The sequence below is a fragment of the Carlito syrichta genome, unplaced genomic scaffold (genome assembly GCF_000164805.1).
Source record: "Carlito syrichta isolate Samal-C Ts95f unplaced genomic scaffold, Tarsius_syrichta-2.0.1 Scaffold306593, whole genome shotgun sequence".
Classification (NCBI taxonomy): Eukaryota; Metazoa; Chordata; class Mammalia; order Primates; family Tarsiidae; genus Carlito; species Carlito syrichta.
Window position 1 is genome coordinate 596,768 of NW_007250689.1, and position 19,707 is coordinate 616,474.

Here is a 19,707-nt window from a genome sequence, read left to right on the forward strand (position 1 = left end):
CTCACTGCCCAGGTGGGTCTCGAACCCGTGGGCTCAGGCAATCCACTCACCTCAGCCTCCCAAAGGCGCGGGATTACAGGCTGAGCCACCGAGCCTGGCAAAAGCTTTAATATTAGCACAGCCTCACTCAGCTCCCACATACATTTCCCAGGGAGCCATAATCACTTACCTCAGAGACTGTTATCCTTTGTCCATCCTTGCCACAGTTATCTCCTATTGGTAAATGAGCAGAGCAGAGACTTAGCAAGGGTTTTCAAGAAAGGTTTAATTTTTTTTATTGTGGCAAAATATACATAATAAAAAACTTGCCATTTTAACCATCTAAATGTAGAAATCAGTGACATTAATAATATTCACAATGTTGCACAACAATCACCACTATATATTTCCAACACTGCTTTAAATAAAAACTTCCAATTTCTCCCCATCCTTAGCCCCCAATAACCTCTAATCTACTTTCTGTCTCTATGAATTTGCTTATTCTAGATCTTTCACTTAAGTAGAATCATACAATATTTGTCTTTTGTGTGTCTGACTTATTTCATTTAGCATAATGCTTTCAAGGTTCATCCATACTGTAGCATGTATCAAACTTCATTACTTTTTTTTTTTTAGTCAGAGTCTCACTCTGTTACCCAGACTGGAGTGCAGTGGCACGTTCATGGCCACCCCAGCATCAACCCGCTGGGCTCAGGCAGTCCTTCTGCCTCAGCCTTCCAAGTAGCTAGAACTACAGGCACGAGCTACCGTGCCCGACTAATTTTTGATTTATTGTAGAGCTGAGGTCTCATCAAGTTGCCCAGACTGGTCTCGAAACCACGGGCTCAGGCAATCCACTCACCTTGGCCTCCCAAAGTGTTGGGATTACAGGCTGAGCAAATGAGCCTGGCCAAATACACCATTATTAACTATGGCCAACATGCAGTGCAATAGATCTTGAAAACTTATTCCTCCGGCCTAACTAAAACTTTGTACCTTTTGATTCATCTGACTTAATATGAGAGTGAGCCGAGTATATAGTTTTTCCTCAAGACATTGGGAACTCCTTGAGGACAGAGACTACGTTTTGCACACTTGGATATTCCCAATGCCCAACACAATGGATAGCATTTATGAGGTGCTAAATAAATGTTTTTTGGTTAGAATTGAATGAGCTGGGTGAATAGCAAGGGCTGTGAGAATAGGAAGTAAATATGAGTTTCAGAGGCTTATAGATTTAGAGCTATATTACTCTTGAAAACCATCTGCAAAGTAGAATTTCCCCAGAACTCTGGGAAAGCAGGAAGATATGCATTCCACAGCGCTTCCCATTAATAGAACACTTGTTGAAAGTCATGATGTTCTGAGTCAAGGTCCCTGTTTTGTCGGAGAACACATATTTGACCTGGCCAAGGTCCTCATTAAGGGTGGTGGTACGAGCCTGTGCTGGTGTGTTCCTTGGTGCACAAAACATCTTCCGATCCGACTTGATATAGTAACTGTTGCCCAATTTTATTATTGCAACACTAAAGAGAAAGCAAGAAAAGAATGATCCTTGGTCAGAACAGGACAACCAAATTTCATTCTGGCTTCCTTGCCGGTACTATGGCAGGTCAGGGCCAGCATCTGAAAAGCAGAATATCTTCCTTCGGAATCTACCTTTCTGAAGGTCCTTTCCCACCAGCCAACCCTAGAGTCATTCTGACTCTTATCATTATCACTCAAGGCATTATCACCTGGATCCAGGTATACCTGACTAATTTCTCTGCTTCACATCCTCCTTTTATTCTTTCTTCTTCCAAAATGTGCCCAGAAAAGGTCACAAGTTTTGAAGTTCTGCAGTAATGCAAGATCTGTTAGAGTAAGAGTTAATTTATAAAAGACTACGTTGGTCAAATTAGAGAACTACAGCAGCTGTCACATGGAGAAGAAAGAGAAACTTGACACATTCAGAGTTTCTTTGTTTCATACTAAGGGAAGAAGCTGTCAAAATCAGAAGAGTTTATGACTGACCCTCTGATAAATTCCAGACAGAGCTAGCCTGTCTGTGGTGTGCTTCCTCCCCTCAACAGCCTCCTCTCATTTTATACAAATTGTCCCTATTGCCTATGCCTCACTCCACTTCTGCTCCCAATAGTATACATCAATTCTTTTTTAAAATTTTAGATTTGGGGGGGTACAAGTGCATGTTTGTTACATGGACATACTGCTTACTGGTGGGGACAGGGCTTCAAGCGGTCTATTCCCCAGATTGTGAACATTGTACCCAATGGGTAACATTTGAACCCTAACTCCCCTTCCCACCTTCCCTTTTTAGTGTCTCCAGTATCTATTATTTCCATCTTTGTGGCCATTTCGCTCCTACATGTAAGTAAGAAAATGTAGTGTTTGGTTTTCTGATTAACAAGTCCTTCATTTTAAAACAGTGAAGATGTTTAAGGGACCTCCTTCCTATCATCATTCATACTTACTGTGTGTCTTACTGCTTTATTAGTAATTGCTCTCTGAGACAGCTGCATTGAGAGACATAGATTTTTGTCTTTGAGGTGAAGGAGGAGGTACTCAGGCCCTTGTCACTGACCTTTTGCTGATGATTCTTATACTTGGAGTTTTTGACCCTTTCCGTTCTTTACCATACCAGCCACCATAGCGAGCTCTATAAACCCAAACATCTAATATTTTTTCTTTCCTTACAAAGATCTGTGCTGGCTCTTTTCTGCTTTTAGGATAAAATCCAAACTCTTTAGCCTGGAATTTAAGGCTCTTTTGCTCTGACCCTAAATTACCATTCAACACCTTAGTCTAGTGATTCACTGTGCTATGAACAAACTAAGCTTCTAAGAACCTCCAAACTTTTGTATGTGCTGAAATTTCTGCTTGCAATATTCTTTCCCTAATATTCTGCTTGCTGAATTCTACACTTTTTTTCAAATATCAGTTTGATTATTAGCTTTTCCATAAACATTCCTAACTCTATCTAGGCAGAATTAATCCATTCCTTCTCAAGGCTCCTATGACATCATATATATTTCCATTATATAATTTTTCATATTGTACCATAATTATTTATTTATGTATTTACTTCCATAGGTACATCATAAACTTTTCTTGTGAAAGAGCTGTCTTATTTTATTTATTTATTTTTTTTGAGTTGGAGTCTCACTGTCACCCAGACTGGAGTGCAGTGGCCGCTCCCGGCCACCGCAGCCTCGACCTGCTGGGCTCCGGCGATCCTTCCGCCTCAGTCTTCCAAGTAGCCGGAATTACAGGCATGCGCTACCACGCCCAGCTGATTTTTTGATTTATTGTAGAGATGAGGTCTCGCTGCCCAGGCGGGTCTCAAACCCGCGGGCTCAGGCAATCCACTCACCTCAGCCTCCCAAAGGCGCGGGATTACAGGCTGAGCCACCGAGCCCGGCTGAGCTGTCTTATTATTCATGTTTCTATCCCTAGCACGTAGTGCTTGGCATATAGTAGGTACTCAATAAATACTTATAAAATAAGGTAATCTAGTTACACAGTGTTGCCAAAAAGCCACAGAACAGGGTTTAGAAAACCTGGAAGATTCCCAGGAAACTGACTATAGAAAAAAAAAAAAAAAAAAAGAGAAAGATAGTAAACCTGAAAAAGAAGATACTAAAATGTGTTTGCATGTGTGTATATGTAAGGAAATGCAGAACCTAGAAAAGGAAGATCAGAGCAAAGACTTGTTTCACCTATTTCAAATTTATGTCCAAGGTGCTAATGAAAAAGGAGAGGAAACACCGTTCTTCTTCTCTTCTCCAGCTTTTAGGAACTGAACTTAGGTCACAATTACACCTATCTACCATTTGACACATTGTTTCTCTAGGAACATGCATTCTGAGCTCCAATTAATTGAGTTAGGAGTTCATGTTTGGAACTTGTCTCATTGGTAAACTAGGGACTGCCTGACCTATCTTCCTTGGGAAACTAAGCATGCTTTAGCATTGACAAATTTGTGTGCATTTTATCTGTTTCATGTGTCTGTATTTCTCATTTAGTCATTACACGTTTTTTGAGGGGCAGGGATAATTTTCTTTTCGTATAAATCAACACAGTATCTAAAACAGAATTCAGAACATGGAGGCAGTTATAAAATCTCTAGATATTTTTCAGAGTATTTTGTACACCAAAAGTTAAAGAGCATACAGTGTATGCTTCCTAAAAATTCACACTTTACTTGGGAAATTAAACAGAAAATATGAAGTCAGCTCTTCCCCCCATAACCCAAAGTAGTTGAAGACGCCTACCTGACATAGAGGGAAACGGGCACCATGGTGTTGAGAATTATGAAGTAGGACCAGAATACGAGGACGGCAGAGACAGTTGATGAAGAGACATATTTTTCCCATGGCAGAAAAATCTGGAAGTAGTAGCCTTTCCTGCTCTCCCAAATTCCATTCCCAACTGCTAGGATAAAACACATGATGCCTAAAAACAGGAAAATCTACAAATTAAAAAAAGAGAATTAAGCGAACATTTTATCCAAGGTATGTGCCACTTCAGTTCTATCTTCTAGAGCCTTATCTCTCAACAAAGTGTCTCTCTCTCTCTCCTTGAAGGGCGGAGAGGCTGTATAGAGCTCACAGGTTCTAGGCAGTACACAGGACAGAAAAGAAAGCCCAGCAGGAGCCATCCCTGGGATTTTGAAGGGAGATAATAGTAACTAAAACATACTAAGTACTAATTAAGTGCTAGGAACTATGCTAAGTACTTTACATACAATATTTAATATTTACAATAATCCCTTTTTCATAATGAATGAGAAATTTAACATTGAGAATCGAAAAGCATTTTGCCCAAAGTCATTTAGCTACTGAGTAGAACAAACAGGTTTTGAACCAGTTCCAGAACTCAAGCTCTTAATCACTCTATTAATGAAGTGAGGTGATGCTTTAACAAAAAGCTACAATGTCTGCCACTGGTTTAACAGCTGAGAAGTGAGTGGTAAGGAAACTGATATAAAAGGCTGGAAAGATGGCAATCATGTTAACAGTAAAGAATTTGGTTAAACTGAAAGGTAGACCATGTGCCTACTGAACTTGTAGCTCTAATGAAAGTGGTCAGAAAGAATCACAATATTATTGTGTTGGCTGCATTTAACGAGGCATTAAAAGAAAGATGAACTAGGGAAATAATTTTCCATTTGAAAGCAGAAATGAAAAGGAATAAAGAGTACAGAAATTGGGGGGACATCAAAGGACCATGACTTGTAGACACCAAACAGGAAGAGATAAGATTGAGACTTTAAGCAAGCAAGGCCCAATCATTCTTCTCAACTAAGTAAAGTGACTCAACCTTAAGACAAAGTTCAGGTTAAGGGTGATAACTTCTTAACCATGACTATTATGCCAAGTACCCTCAACTTTCTTGCCATTAAATTAAGACAGAAGGGTGTGGAGGGGCAAGGAAGCCAAGAAATAGAACAAATTTGAGAACAATATCTAGGAAATAATTTTGGGAGGGGAGTGGTTATTGGCACATGAAATAAATTAGAAACAAACAGATACGTCTGATCGGTTTTGGAGAAATGGTATTACTAAAGTAAGCAAGAGTTTGGTCTAAAAAAGCCTGTGACTGGGAAGCCTTAAAACAACACTATTTTTTTGTAGCTGGAGAGAAAAAACAAACAACACTGATACTGGGCAGGAGGCAGGTTGTGAAAACTGCAGTCCCTGAGGAGAGTAAATTCCCCAACATCCATTTCAGAGTTGGCCAAGAAGGATAAAGAACAGAAAAAACTTCCCATGGGTGGAACCTGGAAAGGTCACTGAGAACAGTGAATAAAGGAATTCCTCCAAATCAAGAGGAGTCATATTTAGATCTGATGGAGAGGACTGTGCAACAGCTAGAGATTCTGGACTCTGAGTTGGATGCAGTGACTGGGTGGCATTTGGGGACGACGACGAGGGTGTTCCATTTGTGAGAGGAAAGGTGAAATGGATATCTGATGATCAAAAGGATGGATGTGGCAGAGATAATAGTATGTACTCATCAAACTATTTTCTTTTCCTTCTGAGCACATAGCTAGAGTACATGTCTACATGCCCTAGAAAAGACATGTATAAAAGCTGGGCTCGGTGGCTCAGCCTGTAATCCCGCGCCTTTGGGAGGCTGAGGTGAGTGGATTGCGTGAGCCCGCGGGTTTGAGACCTGCCTGGGCAACGAGACCTCATCTCTACAATAAATCAAAAAATCAGCCAGGCGTGGTAGCACGTGCCTGTAATTCCGACTACTCGGAAGGCTGAGGCGGAAGGATCGCTGGAGCCCAGCAGGCGAGGCTGCGGTGGCCGGGAGCGGCCACTGCACTCCAGTCTGGGCGACCGAGTGAGACTCCAACTCAAAAAAAAGAAAAAAAAGAAAAGACATGTATGATGTTATTGAACTACCTCTAAGTCTACCCTGTAGTCTTCAAATCTGTGACCTTGGTTACAAAGTGTGGCTGACTCACAGCAACCCATACCCATTGCTAGATGATGAGAGGTCTCATCCTTGTGCCACTGATGGGAAAGTCTTTGAAGACAAGAAATGAAAGGCAGAAGGCGATCATTCCCAGAAACGGATTTTTTTTTTGAGTTGGAGTCTCACTCCGGTGCCCAGACTGGAGTGCAGTGGCCGCTCCCGGCCACCGCAGCCTCCATCTCCTGGGCTCTGGCAATTCTTCCACCTCAGCCTTTCGAGTAACTGGAACTACAGGCGCGCGCTACCACACCCGCCTAATTTTTGATTTATTGTAGAGATGAGATTTCGCCAAGTTGCCCAGGCGGGTCTTGAACCCGCGGGCTCAAGCAATCCACTCACCTTGGCCTCCCAAAGCACTGGGATTACAGGCTGAGCCACCGAGCCCAGCCAGAAACTGAGATTTTTAAAACAATTTTATTATGAAAATGTTAAACACCTATTAAAGTATATAAGTAGCACAGTGAGCTCCCGCCCCCACGTAGCCTTGCACCCATTGTCCAGCTTCAACAATTATCAACTCATAGCAAGTCTAATTTCATCCAGACCTCCTCTTTTCCTCTTCCACAGCAAATCTCTCACATTACATAAGTTCATCTGTAAACAGTCTAATGTTAATATATAACTCTAAAAGATAGATATCTTACTTAAAAATACAATTACAGGATTTTGCAGCAAATTGGATGGATTTAGAGTCCATCATACTCAGTGACCTATCACAGAAACAAAGAACTGAATACCACATGTTCTCACTCGTAAGTGGGTCCTGAACATTTATCACAATACTTTAAGAGAGGGATTGACAGTAGTGGGACACTGTTGGGGGAGCACATAACATCACTAAAGGTACCTGATCCTAAACTGGGGGAAGTGAGGACCAGTTGGAGGCCCTGCACGTCAACTACTTATGTGCCTTATCCTGATGTGTATCCCACATCTTTACAATAAAAAAAGTAAAACAAACATAATTAGAAAATCATTATCACTTAAAAATTAACAATAAATGCTTAATATCACTCAATTTCAAAAACTGATGTGAGAGAGTGGGGGAAAAAAACAGAAGAGGATTGGAATAAAACAGAATAAAATCTGCTTTGATTCCCAGCCTAATCCAGATTCACACTGAGTAGCTCAGCTCTTTGTAATGAGGTTTTCTCTGGGGCCATACAACATTTCCTTCCCACTTCCTCATCCTTCTCTTCAGTGAGTTGTGTGAAGCAAGGCTATTCTCATAGTTCAGATCAAGCCTCAGTGATGAGTTCTACTGGTCTTACCTTCTATGTTAGATAGTCTACACGGATAATATTAAACCTGAGACCATATTACTCTACCTGCCACTTCTCCATCAGCTCTAGTGGGAAGAAATTGGGAAGGTAAAATAATTGAAATAAATAATCTGAAACCCTCCAAAACTGTTGGAGAAATTACAAGGTGGCTTTTAATATCCTTGCTTCGTCCCTGTTGCCAAGATAACTGAGAATTGCCCATGGTTTCTGGTGCTGTGCTTTGCCTCCATTCTGAGACTACGAGTACCCCAAAACAGGTCTTTCTGGTCAGACTAAGCCACCAGAAAGGAAGACCACCTCTTCTCACACTAAGCGCTGGAGAGCAGGGCTTCCACCTCAGCCTAAATCCTGCAGGTGAGGGACAGTCTGTTCTTTCCTCATTCCTAGAGATTTTTCTACCATCATGAGCCTTCTAAGCCCTTGCAGATGTTCTAAACTTCCTTTTATTGTGATGAAGTTTATTGGTACTTAGTCTTTAAAGTTTCACTTTACTTCTTTTCTATAGGGAGAAAGAAACAATAAATTGTTAGTTTGGTTATTGCTATAAACCCTAGAGATTGTTAATTGCCAGATCCAGTCAGACCCAGTCTCCCATTTAGCAAAAAGTGGTTCCAGTAAAGGCTGAAAAAAACACTCAATTTTGTCACTCTTGACAAAAGTGATCTAGAACTATGGCCACTGCTTTCATAATGGAGCTCCCACTTCTCATGGGCAGCTGTGAAAAAACAGGACTCCTTGGTCCTTTGGCCCTTTACATCTGTGTTTTACATTGTGGTTTACCCCAACAGCAGAGTCTGGATTTCTGACATCATTTCAATTTCAAGTGCTCTGTCCCACAAACATACTCCTAGTTAACAGATCAGAATTCAGAAGGCGTTGTCATTGGGAGCGCAGGTCTCTGTAGAGCGAGAGAGGATCAAACTCCCAGTTCAGCTGTAGATTATCAGGAAGCAGATTTGCTAAACATGTTTCCTAGTCTGCCAGATCGTCTAGAGACATTTCCAAAGATGGGGAAAAACGGAAGTCTTTAAATTAGGAGGAATTTCTGCTTCAGTTTACTTCAACAAATGAGAGCTCATATTATATCTGACTATGTTGACAATGCCCCGGTACAAATGCCACACAATCAAAACTGTTGAGCCAGTAAGAATGTAGTTAATTCAAGAACACTTCTTCATTTAATAATTATTCAATAGATATTTCCTGAGCAATATTTTGTGTAAAGCACTCTTAAAAATATAGAGATGGCTGGGCACAGTGGCTCACACCTATAATCCTGGCACTTTGGGAGGCTGAGGTGAGAGGATTGCCTGAACCCATGGGTTCGAGACCAGCCCAGGCAACTTGGCGAGACCTTATCTCTACAATAAATCAAAAATTAGCTGGGCATGGTGGCATGTGTCTGTAGTTCCAGCTACTTGGAAGGCTGAGGTGGAAGGATCACCTAAGCCCAGCAGGTCGAGACTGTGGTGGCTGTGAGCATGCCACTGCCCTCCAGCTTGGGTGACAGAGTGAGACTCCAACTCAAAAAAAAAAAGAGAGAGAGATGAGTATGATATAATTTCCATTGTAGAGACTCATAATTTGGCAGCTTAGACATTCATTCATTTTTTTCATTCACTCAACAAATAACAATGAGGCTCCCATTATGTGTCAAGCATAGTTCTAGGAACTTAAGGACACAGTGGTGAAAAAAGACAATGTCCTTATGGAGAGAGTTGACAACATGTCAAGAAATAAAAAAAATTAACTAGTGATAAATGATGTGAGAAAAATAAAGCAAGTCAATAGAATAAAGAGAGCTTTGGTGGGTTGGCTACTTTGATAGGGTATCAGAAAAGCCTTCTCTAAAAAGATGGCATTGAATAATGAAAAAGATGCAAGTCATTCAAAGACAGGTGCAGACATTGTAAGAGTAAAGATCCCAAGAAAGGAACAGATTTGCTCTCTCATTTGATTTGTTGCTTGCCTGGTATAGATTTCCAAATCAACATAATTTTCACCAAGAAATTTGAGGATACGACCCTGCTTATTTCTAGGATTCAGTGGTGCTAGTGAGAAGCATGATGCCAATCTCATTATCATTTTTTGCTAATATCTTATTCTTATCCCTTATTCTTATTCTTTTTGTTTATTTATTTTTAATTTTACTTTATTTTAGATTCGAGGAATACATGTGCAGATTTGTTACATGGGTGCATTCTGTAATGGTGAGGTTTGAGCTTCTATTGAACACATCACCCAAATAGTGACATGGTACCCTATAAGTAGTTTTTCAAACTTTTCCTGCTCCCTCCCTTCTTTAAGACCCTTTATCCTTCAGGAGTACTCAGAATCTGTTGTTCCCATCTTTATGTCTGTGCAAAACCAGTGTTTAACTCCCACTTATAAGTAAGAATATGCAGTACTCTGTTTTCTGTTTGTGTCAATTTGCTTAGAATAACGTCCTCCAGTTACATTCATATTGCTGCAAAGGTCATGATTTTGTTCTCTTTTGTGGCTGTGTAGTATTACATGGTGTATATGTACTATATTGTCTTTATCCAATCTACCATCGATGGGCACCTAGGTTGGTTCCATGTCTTTGGTATTACAAATAGTGCTATGATAAACGTACAAGTACAGGTGTCTTTTAGTTGGAATGATTTATGTTTCTTTGGGTTTATACTCAGTAGTGGGATTACTGGGCTGAATGACAGATCTGTTTTACCAGTTCTTTGAGAAATCTCTAAACTGCTTTCCACAGGGGCTGAACTAGCTTACATTTCTACCAACAGTGTATAAACATTCCTCACTCTCTGAAACCTTGCTGATATCTGTTGTTTTTTGACTTTTTAATAATAGCCATTCTGACTGGTGTGAGACAGGACCTCACTGTGGTTTTGATTTGTATCTCTCTGATGATTAGTGATGTTGAGCATTTTTTCACTTTTTTTTTTTTTTGGCTACTTGTATGTCTTTCTTTGAGAAGGGTCTGGTCATGTTCTTTACCCACTTTTTTTTGTTAGATGATCAACAGCATTTTTATTAATACAGTATTTTTTAAACTAAGACATGCTATTGCACTTTTTTAGACATGCTATTATACACTTAAACATAACTTTTATGCACACTAGGAAATCAAAAAATTCATGTGTCTTATTATGATAGTCGCTTTGCTGCAGTAATTGATTTATTGATTTATTACTGTGGCCTAGAACCAAACTCAAAATAGCTGAGGTATGCCTGTATAAGAAAACAAAAGAGATTGACAGTTGAGGGAAACTGCCAGGGAGGGAGGGGCACAACTCATCAACAAGGGTACCTGCATAATGAACATTCGTATACCTAACACTGAATTGTACCCCACATCTTAAAAAAAATAAAATAAATAAAAGACAAGCCCATGTCTTCAAGGGACTTTACAATCCAGATAAGACTGGCTTGGACTAGCCTTCTCCAAGTCCATAAGGGACTGTGGGACAAATGTTCTCTGGGTCTCCATAGGGACTTGCATGTGCAAGGAGCCCTCACAGGTTCTTAGAAATATTTGCTACAGTGTGGAATTAATGTTAATATTGCTCTTGCTTTTTTTGTAGGAAGCAGAAATCATTCCTCAAAGAGAAATTGAGGCTAACAAGGCATTTTTATTCTACATAGCTGTCTACAGTTTATTGATTCTCAGAATAAAAATGAACAATTTCCCTTGTATCTTCTTTCTGAAGGTCCTCGTGTATACTTGTTAATTAAATAGTATACTTTTCCTCCTATTAGTCTGCTTTTTGTGAGCTGATTTTTCAATGAACCTTCAGAAGGCCAAGGGTTCTTGGCCCCTACAGTGTCTCAAAGACATCCTTTAAAAGGCATTTTTGAGTGAAAGAAAAAGAGAGAAACAAAGTTCATGGGGAACTAGACAAACTTAAAAAATCATTTTGGGATGAATTTAAAAGTGTTGTTAAACAAAACTCTACGCTAGAACAGGTATCCAACATAAAAGGCTCTAAGTTCTTTTGCTGAAAATCTGCTTATTTGCTCTCAACATTCATTTTTTTCATCTGTACTAGTTTCATGTCATCTGCTGCTGGGGGCTAAAACACTGGTGAGTCCAGACATCAGAGTGGCTGGTATTGAATCAATGCTCTATCACATACAGACTATGTGACCTTCAGTGAGTAAGTTAACCTCCCTTAAGTTAACAGCTTGTTTTCTGTAAGGCAGGCTGCTGAAAGAGTTAAATTAGCACCTATACAACACTTAACATTATGTGGTATATAGTCATTTCTCCTTATAGCGGCCAAGAGCTTTCATCACTAGACAAGAGATGAGGCAAACTGTAAATTAATGCATTTAACTCCCAACAAACATTCTGTGAGTGCTGAATGCATGTCAGATACTGTGTGGGGATCTGTGGAGGTTACACAAAATAGCTCACACTTAAGTTGTGACTGTATTTACTATTTTCCAGCCCCTGTGGAGTTCACTTCATATTTCTTACCTTCTAATCATCATCAGAATCTAACAACCACAATATTCTCAAAGTGGGTGCATCTGTAGTTCATTAATTTCAATTTTTAAAAAAGATATAATCACTACTACTTTGCCCGTGAAGAAAGGGAAGCCACATCACTTGCATGAGGGGTACAAATTGAAGAGAATGCAGCTGCCTTCTCCCAGGCTGAAGAAGTGCCATCTTGCTTGGGGTCTGCCAGCAGGCCCAGCACCTCTCTGATGCTTATTACCTCACATATCCCTTCCTACCGTCCTTCACGGAGGCATCCCCTTCTCTCCATCTTCACTGACATATGGTTAAACAGGCTGGAGAAGTTCAGTGACTCGTTCGAGCCTACATGAGGCCCTCCATAGGTGACAGGTGAGGTCAACCTCAGGCAGACAGGTGGAATACAAAGCGTCTACCCTTCACATCATTTTCTCAGACACAATTTCTTCACTTGTACCTTTTCCACACATGAGTAGCCTCTTGATGTCAGACAAACCTGGCCATGGTGGCCCACGCTGGTAGTCTGAGTTACTCAGGATGCTGAGGTGGAAGGATAGCCTGGAACCAGGAGGTCAAGGCTGTGGTGAGCCATGATGGTTGTATGCATGCCATTGCACTTCAGCCTGGGTAAGAATGAGATCCATTCTTAGAGTCCCACTGCTCGAATTGATTGCAAAATCCCGCAAAGTTATCTTCCAGTAACATTCTTTCCTGGTCATGGTTCAAGAGCAACATGGTGAAAAGGTGAATGTTGTCTTCTTTTTCTAACTCTGTAGAAGGTCAGGGAGACCACACAGCTGCTCTGGACGCACTCCAATTCAGGAAGAGCCCTGAAGGAAAAGCTGGGAGACTCCGCGTGTGCACCCTGGGCATCTCACCAACTGCCCCTCTGAAACCGGTCTTTACCCACTTTTTAATGGAATTTTGTTGTTGTTGCATATTTGTTGAAGGTCTGTATAGATTCTAAATATTAGCCCTTGTTGGATGCATCATTTGCAAATAGTTTCTTCCATTCTTTTTTTTTTTTTGAGTTGGAGTCTCACTCTGTCACCCAGACTGGAGTGCAGTGGCTGCTCCCGGCCACCGCAGCCTCGACCTGCTGGGCTCCGGCTATCCTTTCGCCTCAGCCTTCCGAGTAGCTGGAACTACAGGCGCGTGCTACCACGCCCGGCTCATTTTGATTTATTGTAGAGATGAGGGCTCACCGAGTTGCCCAGGCAGGTCTCGAACCCGCGGGCTCAGGCAATCCACTCACTTCAGCCTCCCAAAGGCGTGGGATTACAGGCTGAGCCACCGAGCCTGGATTAGTTTCTTCCATTCTGTAGCTTGTCTATTCACTCTGTTGACAGCTTCTTTTGCTGTGCAGAAGCTCTTTAGTTTAATTAGGTACCACCTGTCAATTTTTTTATTTTACTGTATTGTTTGAGGACTTGGTCAGAAGTTCATTGCTAGGCCAATGTCCTGAAGAGTTTTTCCTAGGTTTTCTTCTGGGATGTTAATAATTTGAGGTCTTATATTTAAGTTTTAATCCATCTTGAGTTAATTTTATATTAACTCAAGAGGTAGGGGTCCAGTTTCATTCTTCTGCATATGGGCAGTCAGTTCTCCCAGCACCATTTGTTAAGTAGGGTGACCCTTCCTCAGTGTTTATTGTTGCCAACTTTGTTGAAGATCAGTTAGGCATAGGTGAGCAGCTTTATTTTTGGGTTCTCTATTCTGTTCCATTGGTCTACGTGTCTATTTTTGAACCAGTATCATGCTGTTCTGGTTACTGTAACCTTGTAGTAAAGTCTGTGTCTGGCAGTGTGATGCCTCTGGCATTGTTCTCCTCGCTTAGGATTGCTTTGGCTATTCTAGCTCTTTTCTTGCTTCCATATGAGTTTAAGAAATATTTTTACTAATTCTGTGAAAAATGATACTGATAGGGATTGTGTTGAATTTGTGGATTGCTTTGGGCGGTGTGGACATTTCAGTGATAGTGATTCTTCTAATCCATGAGAATAGAATGCTTTTCCATTTGTGTTTGCGTCATCTTTTATTTCATTAAGTAGTGCTTTGTAGTTCTTGTTGTAGATGTTTTTTCTCCTCCTTGGTAGATATATTACCGAGTATTTTATTTTTTCTCTGTGGCTATTGTAAATGACATTGTGTTCTTGATTTGGTTCTTGGTGTGAATGTTGTTGGTGTACAGAAATGGCTAATGGTTTCTGAATGTTGATTTTGTGTCCCGAGACTTTACTGAAGTTGCTTATCAGGTCTAGGAGTCTTTGGTGGAGTCTTCAGGGTTTTCTAGATATAGAATCATATCATCTGCAAAGAGAGATAATTTGACTTCCTCTTTTCCTATTAGGATACCTTGTATTTCTTTCTCTTCCTTGACTTCTCTGGCTAACACTTCTAGTCTGTTAAATAGGAGGGGTGAGAGCTGGCATCCTTGTCTTATTCCAGTTATTAGAGAGAATGCTTCCAATTTTTGCCAATTTTGTATGATGTTGGTTGTGAGTTTGTCATAGATGGCTCTTATTATTTTGGGGTATGTTTCTTTGATGTCTAGATGGTTGAAGGTTTTTATCATGAAGGGATGTTGGATTTTATCAAATGCTTTTTCTGCATCTGTTGAGAGAATCATGTGATTCTTGTTTTTAATTCTGTTTATGTGGTAGATCACATTTGTTGATTTGCTGAACTCAACTTGCATTCCAGGAATAATGGGATCATGATGAATAATCTTTTTGATGTGCTAATGAATGTGTTTTGTTTTTTTGTTTTTGTTTTTGGATAATTTTTATGTCTATGTTCATCAGGAATATCAGTCTGTCGTTTTCTTTCTTTCTTGTGTCTTTGCCAGATTTTGGCATCAGAAAAATATTGACTTCATAGAATGATTTAAGGAGGAGTCCTTCCTCCTCAATTTTTGGGAATAGTTTCAGTAGGGTTAGTATCAGCTATTCCATGTGCATCAAGTAGAATTCAGCTGTGAATCCACCTGGTCCAGAAGGTTTTTGGTTAATAGATTTTTTTAATTACTGATTCAATCTCATGGCTCATTGCTGGTTTGTTCAGATTTTAATTTCTTCCTGTTTCAGTTTTTGGAAGTGGTGGTATTTCCAGGAATTTATTCATTTCTTCTAGATTTTCTAGTTTACACTCATATGGATTATACTAATCTCTAAGAATCTTTTGTATATCTGGAGGATTGGCTGTAATGTTACCTTTTTATTTCTGATTGTACCTATTTAGATCCCCCCTTTGTTAATCTGGACAGCGATCTATCAGTATTGTTTATCCTTTCAAAGAAACAGCTCTTTGTTTCATTAATTCTTTGTATAGTTTTTTAAATTTCAGTTTCATTTATCTCTGATCTGTTTTTTGTTATTTCTTTTCTACTGCTAGTTTTGAGTTTAGCTTGTTCTTGTTTTTCTAGTTCCCTTAGTTGAGATGTCAGGTTGTTTTTTGAGATTTTCCTATTATCTTGAGTGGGCAGTTAGTGCTATAAACTTTTCTCTTAGTACTGATTTTGTGGCATCCCAGAGATTTTGGTATGTTGTGTCTTTATTTTCATTTATTTCAAAGAATTTTAAACCTTCTGTCTTGATTTTGTTGTTTACCCAAAAAAATTCAGGAGCATGTTGTTTAGTTTTCATGTACTTGTGTGATTTTGAGAGCTTCTCTTGATTATTGATTTATATTTTTATTCTGCTGTGGTCAGAGATGATGCTTGATTTGATTTTGGTTTTTTGGAATTTATGAAGACTTTCTTTATGACCAAGCATGAGGTAGATTTTAGAATATGTTCTGTGTGCAGTTGACAAAAAAATATATATTCTATGGTTGTTGGATGAAGTATTCTGTAGATGTCTATTAGGTCCAACTGATCAAGTGTTGAATTTAAGTCCAGAATTTCTTTGTTAGTTTTCTGTTTTGATGATCTGTCTAAAGCTGTTGGTGAAGAGTTGAAGTCCCCCACTATGATTGTGTGCCGCCTCAGTCTTATCTTAGGTCTAGTAGTAATTGTTTTTATAAATCTGGGTGCTCCAATGTGGGTGTGTATATATTTAGGATAGTTAAGGCTTCTTGTTGGATTGAATCCTTTATCATTATGCAATACACCTTACTGCCCTTTTTTACTGTTGGTGGCTTAAAGTCTGTTTTATCTGATACAAGAATAGTGACCGACCTCTGCTCTTTTTTATTTACCACTTGTGTGATAGATCTTTCTCCATCCCTTTACCTTAAGCCTATGGGTGTTGTGTGGGAAGTGAGATGAGTCTCTTGAAGACAGTAGAAGGATGGGTCTTGTTTGTTTTTAATCTAACTTGCCACTCTATGTCTTTTAAGGGGCATTTAAACCGTAGACATGCAAGGTTACTACTGATATGTGGGGTTTTGTTCCAATCATAGTGTTGTTAACTAGTTGCTTTGTAGACTTGGTTTGTGGTTGCTTTATAGGGTCTGTAGACTATGTTCTTATACAAGGGGTGACAAAAAACCCCAGAATTTATTTATGAAAAATTGTGTATTTATTCTTACATGTTTGAACTTCAGTCACCTTTAAAATACTCTTCATTTGATGCAGCACACCTACTGAGATGCTTTTTCCATTGCTCAAAAGTTTTTGAACTTGTCAGTTTTGATGTTTTTTAGTGCTTCTGCTGTTTTTTGTTCCACCTCTTTCACATCAGCAAAACGTTTCCCTTTGAGGACTTTTTTTCATCCAGGGAAACAAACAAAAAAGTCACTTTTTTGACAAAAGTCATGGAGGTCATACTGTTTTTGATCAAAAGCTGCTGAATACTAAGTGTGGTGTGGGCAGGTATACTCGTAAATCACCCATGAGAAAATGGGCAAAAGTGTTGAAAGAATCCCCCCCCCAAAAAAAAATTCACTGAAGCCAAAAACAGCCTCACAACAACACCAGCTGGAACAGTGATGCAGATGGGTTCCTAGAACACTCACATAGCAGGGGAAGCCTGTATTACAAGGAGTCCACCCTCTAAAAAAATAATTCCAGCTTTTTTGGGTCCCACCTCATATGTGCTTTTGTGCAAGGTGGTATCATTTTTTAATTTTTATTTTTATGTTAAAGATGTGGGGTACTATTCAGGGTTAGGTATACAAACGTTGATTATGCAGGTACCCTTGTTGATGAGGTGTGCCCCTCCCTCCCCTAGCAGTTTCCCTTAACTGCCAATCCCACCCCCACCCCCAGCAATTTCCCACTACTGCCGGTCCCTTTCTTATAGTATTATAATAATCGTTCAAGGTCCGCTTATGAGTGAGAACATATGGTACTCTGTTCTGTTTCTGTAATAGATCACTGGGTATGATTGACACTAAATCCATCCAAGTTGCTGTGAAGTTCATATGTTTGTCCTTTGTTATGATTGTATAATATTCCACTGTGTATATGTACCACATTTTTAAAATCTAGTCCAGCTTCGATGGGCAGAATGGTTGGTTCCATGTGTCTGCTATTGTGAATAGAGCTGCAACAAACATGTGTGTGCAGGTATCTTTTTTGTAGAATGATTTGAGTTCCTCTGGGTATATTCCCAATATGGGAATTGCTGGGTCATATGGAAGGTCAATTTTTAGTTCTTTCAGAAATCACCACACTGTCTTCCAAAGAGGTTGTACTAGTTTGCATTCCCATCAGCAGTGTAGAAGCGTTCCTTTTTCTCCGCATCCTTGCCAGCATCTGTTGTTTATTACTGATGGCCATTCTTACTGGGGTTAGGTAGTATCTTCGTGTGGTTTTGATTTGCATTTCTCTGATGATTAGTGAGGGTGAGCACTTTTTCATGTGTCTGTTGGCTGCCCGTATATTCTCTTTTGAGAAATGTCTATTCATATCTTTTGCCCACTTTTTTTTTTTTTAAAGCAGGATTTATTGAGAGGACAGAAAAACTCCCACAGTAGGAGGGGACCCGAGAGGGTTGCCCTCTTTTGCCCACTTTTTAATGGGGCTGTTAGTATTTTTTCCTTTTGGCACGTTTGAGTTCCTTGTAGATCCTGGATGTTAGGCCTTTGTCAGATATACAGTTGGCAAATATTTTTTCCCATCTGTGGGCTGTCTCCCTGGTCTCCTGACAGTTTCTTTTGCTTTGCAGAAGCTCATCAGTTTGATGAGGTCCCACTTGTCTACCTTATTTCTTATGGTATGGGCACTTAGGATTCTGATCAGGAATTGGTTGCCAGTTCCAATTTCCATAAAGGAGTCTCCTGCGTTTTCTAGGATTCTTATAGTTTGAGGTTTTATGTTTAGGTCTCTGATCCATTTAGAGTTAATTTTTGTGTATGGTGATAGGTGGCATCATTCTTTTCTTGTCATGTTCCAGACCGCTTTCAAGCATCTCTTGCAGGGCTGGTCTAGTGGTGACTAATTCCCTTAGCAATTGCTTGTCTGGGAAAGACTTTATTTCTCCCTTGTTGATTAAGGCTGGTTTTACGTGGTCAGAAAGTCTTGGCTGGCATTTCTTTTAAGAATGCTAAAAATCAGTCCCCAATCTCTTTTGGCTTGTAAAGTTTCTATGGAGTGGTCTGCAGCTAGGCTGAGGTCTCCCTTGGTAAGTGGTCTGACTCTTTTTTCTAGTTGCTTTTAAGGTTTTTTTCATTCATGTTGATCTTGAACAGTCTGATGACTATGAACTATATTGGGGATAGCGAATTCATAATATTGCACAGAGTCCTCTGAATTTCTTATATCTGCATATTGACCTTGAAAGACTGGGGAAGTTTTCTTTGATTATGTCCTCAAGTATATTCCAGGTTGTTTCCATTCTCTTCTTCTGACTCAAGCATGCCAATCAGTTGTAGGTTTTGTCTCCTTATAAAATCCTGCATTTCTCAAAGGTTTTGTTCATTTAAAAAAACTTTTTCCCTATTTTTGCCTGACTGAGTTGATTCATATTATTGGTGTTCAAGCTCTGAAATTCTTCTGCTTTGTCTAGTTGTTGTTAAGGCTTGCAACTGTATTTTGAAATTTCTCAATTAATTTCCGGAGTTCATTTTGGTTCCTTTTTAGTGTGGCCATGTCTTCTGAATTCTATATCTGCCATTTTGGATACTTCATTCTGTTTAGAGCTGGTACAATCCTTTGGAGGTGATGAAACACTCTGGCTTTTTGTGCTGCTGCATTTCTTGTGCTGGTTCCTTCTCATCTGAGGGAGCTGATGCTTCTTTTTTTGAATTTGCTATCTTTTGAATGGGGTCTTTTGATTTTTTTCTTCTTCTTTCTTTAGTACGACTGCAGTCAATTGACTGCTTTTCTGAGTGCTTTCAAGGGGCCATAGCACTGTACAGGTTCCTTGGTTGCAGATGGTTTGACTTTTTCCGCAATGTTTGTTCTAGTGATTTTTGTTTGGTGTTGTAGTCAGGCTACAGTCCAGTAGATGGCGCTTAAGAGTAAGAGCTGGCAGGTAGGCTTCTTACTCTTTTGGGGGGCCCTCAGCAGGGGCAGAGAGCCAGAAAAAGCATGATAAGCAC

At 39.8% G+C, this 19,707-nt stretch overlaps 1 protein-coding gene across 1 annotated transcript in view; it reads right to left on the minus strand.

Moving 5' to 3' along the window:
- The window catches only part of LOC103265488 (phospholipid-transporting ATPase FetA-like), a 61,346-nt gene that overhangs the window by 22,850 nt on the left and 18,789 nt on the right, over positions 1-19,707 (minus strand). Inside the window, 2 exon segments of the mRNA XM_021715057.1 lie at positions 1,232-1,505; positions 4,251-4,447. Of these exon segments, the coding sequence (XP_021570732.1) occupies positions 1,232-1,505; positions 4,251-4,447 (471 nt within the window).